Genomic DNA, 15,535 nt, shown 5'->3' with positions numbered 1-15,535 from the left:
AATTTAAAAAAGTAGAATGTTAATCCAGATTTTATTTTGTTAGATTTTATTTACAATAATCATTATGGGTGCCAATCAAGTCATACAAATATCTTTCTCTGAGCAATTGTATTAGTATAAAATAATATAATGTTCACATTTATTAGATCATACAATATAACTCAGTATTTGAATTACTTATTTTATACATTCTTTTTTCGCTCATCTTTATCAAGGGTGCCAATAATTATGGAACTGTCTTGATTAGGGGGCGGTTGAATGAGATTGTGACTGCGTTCCAAATGTCACCCTATTCCCTATTGTAGGGAATAGGCTGCCATTTGGGATGCAGATGGATGTTCACCGGCTCCTTTCAATTAGCGTCTCATTAGAGCTCTGGCAGAGAGTGGTTTTGTCGTCCGTTTGAAGTGACACAGATCTGAGCAGTGCAGTCAGCCAGGCAGACACACACACACACACACAGCTTCACCACTTCAGCTCGTGATAAAACCATGACAACAACAGCGGTAATAATAAAACATTGGCAAGGGGGACAGCTGATTGCTGTAATCATAGTAAACATCAAACACATTTGATTTGCATCGGGTTCTCCCATTAAAAAAGGAGAAAGATATTTGTGTATTTGCATATTAGGCTGCTTCATGGCAGCTTGAGACTCTTGGGGATTTGAATCCCTTTTTGTTGTATACATATGTATCTTCTTAATGATGTACATGTGTATTTTCATGTAATAGCTTTCATTAATAAGTCTTATAAAACTACAACTAGTGTTTACTATTATTAATGCATATTTCAGCATTTATAACCATTTATAAACATGTACAAACATTTCTAAACAATGTATAACCATTTATAATGGCTTATCACTTAAAGTAATTAAAAACCGATACCCCATGTAAAATGAAAAATGACAACAAACAACATTGATTTGAATCATTCAACTTTTAAGGGTTTGCTTTTCCCCCATCATCCCTCAGTACAAAGCTTTGGGACATCTAGCTCTGATTGTCTCTAGCTGTATGATCTAGGTAAAGTTTCCCCTAGGTACAGATCTAGGATCAGCTCCCCCTCCCCAATCCTATCCTTAACCATTAGCAGAGAAAATGCTAAACTGTCCCCAGATACGCGTCTAAGGGAAACTTCACCTTACTTCTGTATGATCAGAGCCCCCCAGTCAAAAACAGAAACACCCCTTTCAGTTCAAATACATCAATAAATATCGTACGAGAATGAATTAATGCCATGGAAATAGAAACAATGTCATTGGAAATATAGTCACGGAAAAAAGATCAAGCGCATCATTTTGTGTCACATTGACACTTTCTCTTAACAAAGACACAATTTGTTGAGAAAGACACTCTAAAAACAGAACACGGTTCATTCTAAAAGAACACTTTTGTTCCACGTTGTTCTAAAAGAGAGTTTGACAAATAAAGTGACAAGATGTACAGTAGTAAAACAGCTATTCTAAACTGGTTGGTTTGAGCCCTGAATGCTGATTGGCTGATAGCTGTGGTATTTCAGACCGTGTACCACAGGTATGACAAAACATTTATTCTTACTGCTCTAATTATGTTGGTAACCAGTTTATAATAGCAATAAGGCACCTCTGGGGTTTGTGATATATGGCCAATATACCACGGCTAAGGGCTGTGTCCAGGCACTCCACGTTGCATCGTACTTTAGAATAGCCCTTAGCCATGGTATATTGACCATATACCACACCCCCTCAGGCCTTATTGCTTAATTCTAGCACTCCTAAAAAGGCTGGCTAACACTGACTTGTAAGTGACACAACCACCATTATGTGTTAGTTATGTCTCTCAAAACTGAGAAACCAGCCTAGATTTGATACCTTGTGTCCCAAATGGCAACCTATTCCCTATTCAAAGGGTGACATTTGGGATGAAAAATAAAGTACAATCAAAGAGCACTTTAAAAATGAACAGCAGTCAAACATGGAGGATTTCACGGGTCAAGGGCCCTTCAGAAAGTTATCTTTCTACCCTGTCCTCTTTCCACTAGACTAGAACTGAGTCCCAAATGGCACCCTATTCCCTACATAGTGCACTACAAATAATACACTATGTAGGGAATAGGCTGTCATTTGGGATGCACTCTAGAGCATTATGAAGCACTTAAAACACAACACAATTCATGCCTCAGTGATTACACTTGGTGCTGTCCGAGTAGCTTTCGTGGTTGGCCTATGTAGAAATTTGACATTTTATTCATCAGAACATGCCATGTACAGCACAATGTGTATTGCCATTAGTGGTTTGGTCCACAATACAATGTCCTGTTCCAAAATCGGAAATATACATTGAAGGTAAACATAAACAGACTGTTTTTTTCCAGTGATGAAGAGAATAAATAATATATACTCAGAAACACAAACACACACACACACACACACACACACACACACACACACACACACACACACACACACACACACACACACACACACACACACACACACACACACACACACACACACACACACCCTCAAGGACACCCAGGTCGAAGCATACCATTTAGGTTAAACATGAACAACCAACTGCATAAAAAATGTACCACATAATGAAACGAGTGGCAAAACACCTCCACATGACAGCCACCACACCAGGGCCATGTTCATTAGGCACCAAATGGGAGACCAAGGACTGAAACAGGAAGGGAATAAATAGTATATGGAGTTGTCGAAGAAGAAACACATCTTTTTCGAATTCCCATTGCAAAATGTTTTAAAATGTTTTCCGCAGTGTGTCCAAATGAACAGGACCCAGACTCTCTCTTCCTCTACTGCTTTCTCCCAGTATCGTAGTTATTTCCTCCCTATGCTTTGCTTCGGATAAGTAAGCTGCTTTGGCATGTTCCACACTGCTGTGTGTGTGTGTGTGTGTGTGTGTGTGTGTGTGTGTGTGTGTGTTTCACTGTGTAACCCAAGTGGAAGGTCTCTCCAAAGAGAGCCTCATTAAGAATACATAATTAAATATTCAAACACTGTAGCTCTCACTCATCATGTCTTTTAGCAGGCTTGCAGAACCAACAACGGGTTGAGTCCGGTGTGTGTGTGTGTCTTGTGGTTATAAGATCCCTACCTTTACATAAGACTTTACATAAAACTTTATTGCGATAACGCCCCAGATAAACAAAATACATAGGAAAAACGCTTTCACACACATACACAATTCCCATATCTAAAAACATCCCATTTGTCAGCAGCAGCCGCCATGGTCTAGTTCAGTTGCTGGTGGAGGGGAGAGAGAGATGAGCTGGGGTCGGAGAAGCAGAGAGAGATGTTCTAAAGCAGGGTGGGCAGGAGGGAGAGAGTTGGTGTAAGGGCTGCGAGTGTGTGTGTGGGGGGGGGTCAGTCTAAGGACCGCTGGCCTAACTTTTGACATTTGACCTGTCCTCGGGCCTAACACTCAGTGGGAGGGGGTAAAGTCATTGGGTGAGAGGCCCAGGACTGGATGGTTTTCCTCTCTGGAGAAGGCTTAGAGGGTTGGACACGGACCCGGAGCGATGACCCTCTCTCACTGTCATCTCACTGATCTTCTCAAGGTTTGGGAGGGGGGGGGGTGGCATTAGAGAGTGAGAGAGATAAAGCGAGAGTAACAGTTCTTTATTGTTCCATACAGAGTTTGTAATTCATGAGGGTGCTCTGCCTGTGCCCATAATGATGGGGTCCTACCCCAATCTCCAGCCCCAATCTGGGGGTGTCCCCCCCCCCTGAAGTCTGGAGGACAGTCTGTCTGTCTGCCTGCATGCCTGTATTTAGTCTGGCTGTATTCAGTCTGTCTATATTCAAGGCTGGTGCTGCAGTCTTAAGTTATGGCGTCTGCCTCTGGGGGCCCGAGGGCCTTAGGCCCACCCTGGTGGCCCTGCTCTGGGTCCCTGCAGGTCGAGAGGTGGCTGTGGGGCTAGAGGCGGGACCAAGTCCTGGAGGAAGGGCCTCCCGGTGTATCTGCTGTATCCCCACCTGTTGGTGGCGTGGCAGGACCGACCGTACGGGCTGCTGCGGCTGGGGCTGAGGGGAGCGGAGCGGGTAGCTGCGTCTGTAGCGTAGCGACTGCGATCGAAGCAGGACCCTGGTGTACTGGACCTCTGGCATGATGAGCTTCAGACACAGCTCGTGGGCCAGACTTCCGGGCCACGTGGCGTTGGTGTTGGTCGGCAGGTCGTAGCCCACGATGTCCACCTTTGCACTGGGCTGCCACGGCCGCAGCTCCTTGTTCTTGATCTGGGCAGCAGAGCGGAGCTGGGGAAGCCGTCCTCCAAAGCAGCCCCTCACCAGCCTCTCCTGGGCCCTGCGGAGCAACCGCACCTCCCTGGCCACGCACGCCGGGCCCAGGGCAGTCAGCTGGCGCCACAGGGAGGCGTTGAAGTGATCATAGAGGCGTGCATCCAAGGCGTTCCAGGCACGGATCTTGAAGGGGAGGCCTGGAGAGAGGCTGTGCTTGGAGCCGGACATTCGCATGTTCAGCTTGACGTAGAGCACGTCTTCCAGATCCCAGGAGAGAAGGTGACGAAGGAGGACCAGCGACTCGTCAAAGTACTCGGCGATCATCACCAGGGAGAAGACGCGTTCTGTCTCAGCCACAAAGGCCCGGGCGTACGCTGTTGTGTCTGCCGCCGGACGGTCCTTATCCCCACCTAGGTCAAAGGTCAGCGTGTTACGGGCGTACATGGAGTCCTTTTCGTCCGGACGGTAGTACCGCCACGGCTCGTCCAGAAATGCCTCCAGGGACCCATTGGGAACTCTCTTAAAACTCTGACAGTACTGGTTATAGTAACTGAACAACGATTCAAACATGGACCCTGGTTCCCGAAGTATGGTCACGTAGATGGTATCGTTAGGCATGAGGCGCTGCATCTCCGCACGGTTGAAGCGCATGTGGCTGGTGACCACGTTGGGTGGCAGGGTGTGCGGGTGGACGAGGTGGGCGTTGAAGGTGCGCGGGTAGCAGAACTGGTGTCCGCAGGCCTGCACAGGGAGCGCCACTGTCAGGTTGTTGCGCTCTGCGAAGCGGAAGAGCAGATTCTGCATGGTGGTGCTGGCCGTCTTGTGCGTCTTGAGGAAGGCCACGTTGGTGTGTTTGGGCTTAAGAGAGGAGGACAGGTGGGTGCGTAGTGACGGACAGCCGAGGTGAAAGGCTTCCATCGTCCTGGATGAGAAAAATAGAGGGGGGCTTTTAATACGGGAGTTGCAGCTCAATCTCTGTGTAATGAGGAACTTTAAGGTGAATAAAGTTCCCATTCAGTTTTGACTGATTAACACAATGTTTAGCATAATTATATATTTTCCTTGTCTTTAATACACATGATTGGGTGTGAGTTGACGGTCACTAGATTCGATGCTGTATGTTATGGATTAAATCTGTTGACAGTGATTGATGCCAGACTAGAGGCACAGGGACTGTGACAATGATTATTATTGTATTCTGTGAAACAAGGCGGGCCATACTTGCGAACAATAGAAAAGGTTTAAGTGCGCATCAGCCAATTAAAATCATTGACGCTACATGTTAGCTGTTCCCATTTCATTACCTGGCACATTTAGCCCTATGCTAACCTGAGCAGGTGGCATTGATTATTTCCTGTAACAAATTCTGTGTGTGCGTGCATGTGTGTGTGTGTCTCACCAGCTGAAATGGCCCCCATGGTGCAGCAGTAGGCTGACGGTACTGATTGCCACAAAGACCAGAAATATCTTCTTCTGAGACATGATCCGCCACTTCACTGAGGGAGAGAAAAAGGAGAGCGAGAGGAGGGAGGGACAGAGAAAATGGGAATAAGTAAAAAGGGAGATACAGAGATAAGTAGGTGAGAAAGGGAGAGCGATAGAAAGGGGAAACGTACTGTATATGCAAAACCAAAGGAGCGAAAGAGGGAGATTTATTCAACGTATAATTGGCCGCATCCATAAGCAAGAGCGTAGTGACTTGACTTTTGTCACATTTGAATGATAGTGGCATCGGGTCCTTCTCATTAGCCTCTTTGAATATTCATAATAGGCAGTGGACTGGATGTACCTAGCTAGAATACTGAGTATCCATTAGCTCATTCCTCTTAGGACTCATCAAGATGCGTACATTACTGTAATCAGACCCTGTTGATGGCCTCCCAAGTGGTGCAGTGGTCTATAAGGCACTGTGCTAGCTGTGCTAGCTGTGCCGCTAGAGATCCTGGTTCGAGTCCAGGCTCTGTCGCAGCCGGCCGTGATCGGGAGACCCATGGGGCGGCGCACAATTGGCCCAGCATCGTCCGGGTTAGGGGAGGGTTTGGCCGGCAGGGATGTTCTTGTCCCATCGCACACTAGTGGCTCCTGTGGCGGGCCGGTGCGCAATGCGCGCTGACACGGTCGCCAGGCATACTGGGCTGGGTTCCGGGTTAAGCTGGCATTGTGTCAAGAAGCAGTGCGGCTTGGCTGGGTTGTGTTTCGGGGGGACGCGCGGCTCTTGACCTACACCTCTACCGAGTCCGGGACAAGACTGTAACTAACAATTGGATACCACGAAATTGGGTTAAGAAAAAGCACACCCTGCAGGTAGAATAGAATAAAAACGTAGAACATTAGAACATGTTCTCATTCAAAGGAATAGAGTAGGTGAGACTGGTACACAGTGACAATTTCCAGGTTGCCTATGTCACCTCACCTCAAGATTCCAAGCCAACCTCCTCTCCTCCTGCATAATAATGGCCTCCTGCCAATGTCGCCTCTTGATTACACTATCCCATTCCTCAGCACGTCAGGTCGGGTTACTTACCGACATTGTAACCACATTTCCACAACTACTTTCTCTAGTCCAGCAGTTCTCAACCCTGGGCCTGGAGAACCAAACGGGTGCACATTTTTGTTTATGCCCTAGCATCTAACACATTTCTATTTGAGAGGCTTGATAATGAGTTGATTAGTGGAATCAAGTGTGTTGGTGGTGCTAGGGCAACAAACGGAAATGAACATCCCTTTGGGACCCAAGGGCCAGGGTTGAGAAAGACAGCTCTAGTGTACTCCAGGCTCTAATTGTCCTTCGGATGGGAGGTTCATCCGAGGACTTGACCCACTGTGGTCACTGTGGCACTTGTCGCTAGTGTAGGGGGTGTTAGGTTCTAACGGAACCTTATAAAAGCTCACGGACGATTAGTAAAGCTCAAACCAAGTTTATTCACCCATTGGGTCACACAGCTACATAAGACAAAGGGTGGGTTGCACCAACATGGTTTGAATTCATCTAGGATTAGAGCTAATCTAGGTTTTGTACATCTAGGTTAATAATTCATCAGAGATGTGTTGCACCACTTAGTTTTAAATCTGGATCAGTAAATCTATGATCAGTTATGATTAGTGACATGTCACACCAATATATGACGTATTTCGTGAGTTGAAGCGAAGTAGCTAGCCTACTTGACAAATGAGGCCACAAAATTGCTGTTCCTTGATAAAATAATAGCAATGTAACGTTAGAACTACTGCATCTCCAACGTGAAAGGTTCTCATGGGTTGGCTGATTTGAAATAAAATCTGTTATTTAGCCAGTACTAGACAGAAAACTAATTTGTTAGCTAATGTTAGCTACTGTAGCTAGCTAGTTTATAAACCATGCTAGCTAGCATAAAATATAATTTATAATTGTTATTACTTATTTAGGCATTTATTATTTGTCTGCGTGCCACCTGATCAAGACACGTCAAAGAGGTTCAAATGTCTCTGCTTATGAAAAAAAACGATTGTTGGCTCTGATGGAGGAATTTAGAAAAGTACTGGAGGACAAAAAGACAGACAACAAGACTGTCAAAAAGAAGGACAGATTTAATGGATCGACACGGATTAAAGAGAAAAGAGACCCAAATCGGATGAAGGCGTGCTGGAAAAACTTAAAAGACAAAGCCAAAAAGGATGCGGCAGAGGAGAGGCGGGGGCTATTTCAGACCGGAGGGGGGCCTCGGTCCAAGGGAATTGATCCTCTCTCCCAGAAGATATGCAGGATGATTCCCCAGCAGTTTCCCCTCTCCTTAACCCCTATGATGACGACGGACAACTCGACCCACCAATATTTAGTAAGCATAAATAACTGGTAAATATCAATGACGATAACGCACGTTAAAACTAACGTTAATGCTACTTCACTACAATGTTACCGTCATCAGCCCCCTTACAGCATGTTGCATAACATTATAATTCGTACCAAGGCTGGAGACATCATAAGCCCCAATTCAATTGTTGTACAAGATGGGCACGTAAATAGCCTACTAATAACGAGGTAATTTTCTTTCTTTCCTTTCCTTTAGTTGAGCTAAGACCCTGTGCCGCGGAGAAACAGCAGTGCCTGGATCTTGAACCAGCAGAAAAAACACCAAACAGGCCAAGCAAACGCCCCAGCACTGACATGAACCAAGCTCCTATTGATGTTGTAGAGCTGGAGAGAGAGAATAATCTACTGCAGATTGAGGCCCTGAATTTACAAAAAGAGCTACTGCAAATTCAGAAACAGAAACTCCTTCAGGGAAACAAATGCCCACTGTGCAAAGAATGCTGATATTTTTATTTATTTAAGCAATTATTTAAAACAATGCTTTCCCAAGCAATTTGGTATCCTCCAGTCTTGTCCCCACTCTTGTGTTCTGGTGCTTCCAGTTCCACCCTGTATGGTATTGAGAATAACATAGTCTTAATAATAGATTTAGCCTAATTAGGAATTGTATGTGCCAATGAAAATATAACATAATATTGCTTTTTACATGTTACCAATGTTACATTATACACACCTAAGGCTGCAAAATGGTTCTCAATCAAGGTTCTCCTCACAGCATTCCCATTTGCATTGGCAGCATGTTTCACCTGGCCATCTTCTGCATTCTCCTCAGGTAGGTCCTCCTCAGCCTCCTCAGGTAGCTCGTCTTCTTGTCTCTTGCCAAAGTTATACAGTACCGCCACTGCAATAATGATTGTCAGTGTAGTGTCCAACTTCGTGCGGAGGCCTTCCTTTAGGCAGGGGAAATCTTTTTTCCCTCACTCCAAAAACTCTCTTTATGTGACCTCTTGCCAGGATATGAGAGGTGTTGTATTCTCTCTCTTCAGGTGACTGGGGGTTTAAAGGGAGAGTCATAAGGTACCCACAACAAGAATATCCATTGTCAGCCAGTAGGTGGCCTTCACATGGCCCCCTTTCCAGAATTGCACACAGATGACTATTGTCAAAGATTCTGCTGTCATGGGTGGATCCTGCCCATCTAGTTACGATGTTGGTGAGCTGACCTTGGACATCACAGACAGCCTGCACGTTGACGAAGTAGTAACCTTTACGATTACGGAAGAGTTCTCCATTCTCACCACCAGGGTTGGGAATAGGAATGTGAGTACAGTCTATTGCCCATAGTACACCTGGGAATCTAGCTCTCCTGTAAAATCCAGCTGCTGTTTCCTCTGTAGGCTTGAACCTTATGTACTAGAAATCATATATCCCAAGGCTGCATTTACTGTAGCTGGGGATTTTAACAGCAAATTTGAGAACAAAGCTACCTAAATTCTATCATATTGATTGATTGTAGCACTTGTGCGGGCGATACACTGGATCACTGCTACTCTAACTTCTGTGATGCATACAAGGCCCTCCCCCGCCCTCCCGCCATCTATCCGCAGGAACCACCGCATTTAACCAAGGAAAGATGACTGGGAATATGGCCGAATACAAACAGTGTAGTTATTCCCTCAGCAAGGCAATCAAACAAGCGAAATGTCGGTATAGGGACAAAGTGGAGTCGCAATTCAACGGCTCAGAGAGTATGTTGCAGAGTCTACAGGCATTCACGGACTACAAAAATAAAATCAGCCATGTCACGGACACCGACGTCTTGCTTCCAGACAAACTGTGGGCTATCCTTCTCCGTGGCCGACATAAGTAAAACATTTAAACGCGTTAACCCTCTCAAGGCTGCCGGCCCAGATGGCATCCCTAGCCGTGTTCTCAGAGCACGCGCAGACCAGTTGGCTGGTGTGTTTATAGACATATTCAACCTCTCCCTATCCCAGTCTGCTTTCCCCACATGCTTCAAGATGGCCACCATTGTTCCTGTACCCGAGAAGGCAAAGGTAACTGAACTAAATAACTTCTGTCATCATGAAGTGCTTTGAGAGACTAGTCGAGGATCATATCAACTCCACCTTACTTGCCACTCCAGTCCCACTTCAATTTGCATACCGTCCCAAAAGGTCCACAGACGATGCAATCGCCATCACACTGCACACTGCCCTATCCCATCTAGACAAGAGGAACACCTATGTAAGAATGCTGTTCATTGACTACAGCTCAGCACTCAACACAATAGTACCTTCCAAGCTCATCATTAAGCTTGAGCACCTGGGTCTCAACCCCGCACTGTGCAATTGGTTCTTGGACTTCCTGACGGGCCGCCCCCCAGGTGGTGAAGGTAGGAAACAACATCTCCACTTCGCTGATCCTCAACACTGGGGCCCCACAAGGGTGCGTGCTCAGCCCCCTCCTGTACTCCCTGTTCACCCATGACTGCGTGACCATGCACGTCTCCAACTCAATCATCAAGTTTGCAGACGAGACAGCCTACAGGGAGGAGGTGAGGGCCCTCGGAGTGTGGTGTCAGGAAAATAACCTCTCACTCAACGTCTACAAAACAAAGGAGATGATCGTGGACTTCAGGAAACAGCAGAGGGAGCCTCCCCTATCCACATCGACGGGACAGCACTGGAGAAGGTGGAAAGTTTTAAGTTCCTCGGCGTACACATCACGGACAAACTGAAATGGTCCACCCACACAGACAGTTTGATGAAGAAGGCGCAACAGCGCCTCTTCAACCTCAGGAAGCTGAAGAAATTTGGCTTGTCACCTAAAACCCACAAACTTTTACAGATGCACAAGTGAGAGCATCCTGTCGGGCTTTATCACCGCCTGGTACGGCAACTGCACTGCCCGCAACTGCAAGGCTCTCCAGAGGGTGGTGTTGTCTGCACAATGCATCACCGGAGGCAAACTACCCACCCTCCATGACACCTACAGCACCCGTTGTCACAGGAAGGCCAAAATGATCATCAAGGACATCAACCCGAGCCACTGCCTGTTCACCCTTCTACCATCCAGAAGGCGAGGTCAGTACAGGTGCATCAAAGATGGGACCGAGAGACTGAAAAACAGCTTCTATCTCAAGGCCATCAGACTGTTAAACAGCCATTACTAACATTGATGGGCTACTGCCAACATACTGACTCAACTCTAGCCACTTTAATAAATGGATCACTAGTCACTTTAATAATGCCACTTTAATAATGTTTACATATCTTGTATTCCTCATCTCATATGTATATACTGTATTTTATACCATCTATTGCATCTTGCCTATGTGGTCATCGCTCATCCATATATTTATATGTATATATTCTTATTCCATCCCTTTACTAAGATTTGTGTGCATTAGGTAGTTGTTGTGGAATTTTTAGATTACTGTTAGATATTACTGCACTGTCGGAACTAGAAGCACAAGCATTTCGCTACACTCGCAATAACATCTGCTAACCATGTGTATGTGACCAATAACATTTGATTCGATTTCAGACTGGCAATAACATTGGACATCCTGACTACAATCCTGTAGACGGTTGACTTGTGGAGTCCAAAAAGATCCTCATCCATCATCTGGATAACATCCAGTTGTGTAGAACAGTAGGGTCACCAGGCGGTGCAGCCGCGTTTCTATCACTCCCGTGCTTTCCAGTTGCATTACAGAGTCCTTGGAGAAGTGGTACCTCCTTGAAAATGCATCATTATCATAAAAACAGGATTAAACCTGTCTCTAATTATTCTCTAATGTCATTTTGGTCTCTCCACAGTAGTTATGCTGCCATTTTATCAGTTAAACCACCTCAAGTGGCAGTTTATAGTTAATCTCCAATCTAAGTTTATATTTTTAACAAGAATTTTTTGAGCAACAGCCTTAAAATGTATCTAGGTTTAAAGTGAAAACTACATTTAGATTAAAGGAAACATTTAATTTAACTATGATTAATTTAAAACTAGGTTTAACATTTGGTGCAACAAGATTAATAGATACGCCTTGATTCAACCCAGTTTAAGCGTTAATCCATGTTGGTGCAACCCACACAAAGACATGTTTCCCCCGGTGGTAGTGTATATAGCCATTGAACAATACATGTTTATTGAGAGGCAGGAAGGTAAGTTATTCTCCCTTAATGTGACCTGACCTTGTCTTCCTTCCTCACTAAACAACATCTTTCCATCAGTGCTTTCCAACATGCGATTGCTTTTCCTTTACTCAGTACATTCCAAGCTTAATTGCCTCCATCACGTCAAATCAAATCAAATCAAATTGTATTTGTCACATGCGCCGAATACAACCTTACAGTGAAATGCTTACTTACAAGCCCTTAACAACAATTGCTTCAAGAAGTTTTATTTTAAAACGTGTTAAGTAAAAAATGGATAAGTTGAAAATTAAAGTAACAAATAAATAAACAGCAGCAGTAAAATAAAAGCGAGGCTATATACAGGGGGTACCGGTACAGAGTCAAAGTGCGGGGACACCGGTTAGTTGAGGTAATTGAGGTGATATGCACATGTAGGTATTGTTAAAGTGACTATGTATAAATAATAAACAGAGAGTAGCAGCAGCGTAAAAGAGGGGTCTGGGTAGCCCTTTGATTAGCTGTTTAGGAGTTTTATGGCTTGGGGGTAGAAGCTGTTAAGATGTCTTTTGGACTTAGACTTGGCGCTACGGTAACGTTTGCCTTGTGGTAGCAGAGAGAACAGTCCATGACTAGGGTGGCTGGATTCTTTATGTCACGACTTCCGCCGAAGTCGGGCCCTATCCTTGTTCGGGCGGCGCTCGGCGGTTGACGTCACTGGTTTTCTAGCCATCGCTGCTCCACCTTTCATTTTCCATTTGTTTTGTCTCGTTTTCCCTGGTTCACATCCCCTCATCAGACTAAATGTATATTACCCTCTGTTTCCCCCATGTGTAACGATCGTTATAAGGAGTGGACCAAGGCGCAGGTGGTTTGGGTTCATCATAATTTATTTAAATGTGAACCAGCAACAAAACAATAAAGAGTAACAAACAAACAAACGTACAGCCTTGTAGGGCTCAAAAGCAACAATACAAAAACAAGATCCCACAAACAATAGGTGGGAAAAAGGCTGCCTAAATATGATCCCCAATCAGAGACAACGATAGACAGCTAGCTGCCTCTGATTGGGAACCATACCGTGCCAACATAGAAATACAAAAACTAGACTACACATAGAAATAATAAACTAGAACACTCCCCAGTCACGCCCTGACCTCCTCCATCATAGAAAATAAAGGCTTTCTATGGTCAGGACGTGACACCATGTCTGTGTGTGGAATTGTTCTTTGTGTAGGATTTTACACTACAGGCTGGTTTGCGCTAGGTTTGTTTCAAACCTAGGTTTGTTTGTTTTGTTTAATCTGGTGGTTAATCTTTAATCATGTTACCGTGGTTGTGCTTTGTGCTGCCTCGCCTGTGCCTTTGGGCCAGGGTGTGTATTAAAGTTCTCCTGTTATCACCCATCTCTGCTCTCCTGCGCCTGACTTCCCGGCAACCAGTCACTCACCCCGTTACACTTTACCAATTCTTTGGGCCTTCCCCTGACACCGCCTGGTATAGAGGTCCTAGATGGCAGAAAGCTTGGCCCCAGTGATGTACACGGTCGTACGCACTACCCTCTGTAGTGCCTTGTGGTCAGAGTCCGAGCAGTTGCTCTCGATGGTGCAGCTGTATAACCTTTTGAGGATGTGAGGACCCATGCCAAATCTTTTCAGTCTCCTGAGGGGGAATAAGCTTTGTCGTAACCTCTTCACGACTGTCTTAGTGTGTTTGGACCATGATAGTTTGTTGGTGATGTGGACACCAAGGAACTTGAAGCTCTCATCCCGCTCCGCTGCAGCCCCGTCGATGAGAATGGGGGTGTGCTCGGTCCTCCTTTTCCTGTAGTCCACAATCATCTCTTGTCTTGATCACATTGAGGGAAAGGTTGTTGTCCTGGCATCACACGGCCAGGTCTCAGACCTCCTCCCTGTAGGCTGTCTCATCGTTGTTGGTGATCAGGCCTACCACTGTTGTGTCATCAGCAAACTTGATGATGGTGTTGGAGTCGTGCCGGGCCATGCAGTCATGAGTAAACAGGGAGTACAGGAGGGGACTGAGCACGCACCCCTGAGTGGCCCCCTGTGTTGAGGATCAGCGTGGCGGATGTGTTGTTACTTACCCTTACATAACCATTAACTTCTGGTGTAGAAACCAGACTATGGCACTCAATATTTCCATAGGATACCTGATAATTAACAATATTTCAAGTTTAGAGTCAGAACTCATCAGTCCCCCATTTTGAACATTTAACTCCATACTGTTCAACATTAAATTAACTTGGAAATTACTTATAAATGAACAAACAATGAAAATAAAACATTTAAAAAACATGATTAACATTCACAGTTAGTGATTAGGTTTACAACTCCGAAACGTATGGCCTCTGATCTATAATCACACTATGCACATTCTTATCTCTATCTCTCATCGGACAACAGCATGACATTTCAACTGGAGTTTTTGGCTTTCTCCATTTCAGCTTCTGGTTCCTAAGAGAGTGAGCGCACAAGACTTGAAAAACAAAGATAAACACAACGCATATTAATAGAAGGGTGTAACTATGCATAATTATATATGCAAAGAAAAAACAAAGTTCGATAACATGACAATTCCCACTCTCTCTTCACCTGACTCTATGCCTTCAGGATACTTTCCTGCTGGGTTCCACAAAAATGAAGGCCCTAAAAAAAAACTCTTCATGCTTTCACCCAGTCTTCCCCTTTCAGACCACAGGCTCCAAGAGGTGTTCCCAAGCCGTGTCATTTTCACTTTGCTCCCCTTCTCCTTCTTCCTCCTTGGCCACCCGATATATATACGTGTGGTGGCCTTAATCCCTTTGGGTCCCCAGGGCCAGGGTTGAGAAAGAAAGTTCTAGTTTCCTCCAAGCTTTAACTGTCCTTTGGATGGGAGGTTAAACCAAGGTATTGACCCACTGTGGTCACTAAGGATCCATTGGCACTTGTTGCTGGTGTAGGGGTGTTAATCCATGTGTTCTGAATTCCCCAAAATGGCCGCTCATACCACCACTAGATCTACGTTGCCCATACTATTACAATGTACTGTATGTCCAGAATATAGCCCTAACAGATTGCTATATAGTTACAATATGGCCCCATTGACCTCCATTGAAGAGCACGAGTGTACTTACCAAGACATATGTTTCATTTAGTGCCACAGACAGACAGACTAATACCAGACTGATGAGATATCGCCCAGATAACAGCAGAGACAAAGGGCCCAAAGGCACACAGATGCACACACACACACACACACACACACACACACACACACACACACACACACACACACCATTTTGCAGCGGTAAGATGAGCCGTGGGTTTAAGCAGTGAGTGTGTGTGTGGTGTGTGGTGTGTG

At 45.2% G+C, this 15,535-nt stretch overlaps 1 protein-coding gene across 1 annotated transcript in view; it reads right to left on the bottom strand.

Moving 5' to 3' along the window:
• Window positions 1-1,676: 1,676 nt before the first annotated feature.
• Window positions 1,677-15,535, bottom strand: part of LOC112214594 (galactose-3-O-sulfotransferase 3-like) — a 33,525-nt gene continuing 19,666 nt past the window's right edge. The window contains exons 2-3 of the mRNA XM_024373470.2: window positions 5,649-5,745; window positions 1,677-5,171 (exon numbers count right to left, since the gene is read on the bottom strand). Of these exons, the coding sequence (XP_024229238.1) occupies window positions 3,836-5,171; window positions 5,649-5,731 (1,419 nt within the window). The 5' untranslated portion in view covers window positions 5,732-5,745 and the 3' untranslated portion in view covers window positions 1,677-3,835. The remainder of the gene's footprint in view (window positions 5,172-5,648; window positions 5,746-15,535) is intronic.

This window comes from Oncorhynchus tshawytscha, linkage group LG09, assembly GCF_018296145.1.
Source record: "Oncorhynchus tshawytscha isolate Ot180627B linkage group LG09, Otsh_v2.0, whole genome shotgun sequence".
NCBI lineage: Eukaryota > Metazoa > Chordata > Actinopteri > Salmoniformes > Salmonidae > Oncorhynchus > Oncorhynchus tshawytscha.
Note: the sequence above shows the minus strand (reverse complement) of the source record. Positions and strands in the feature narration are given on the sequence as shown.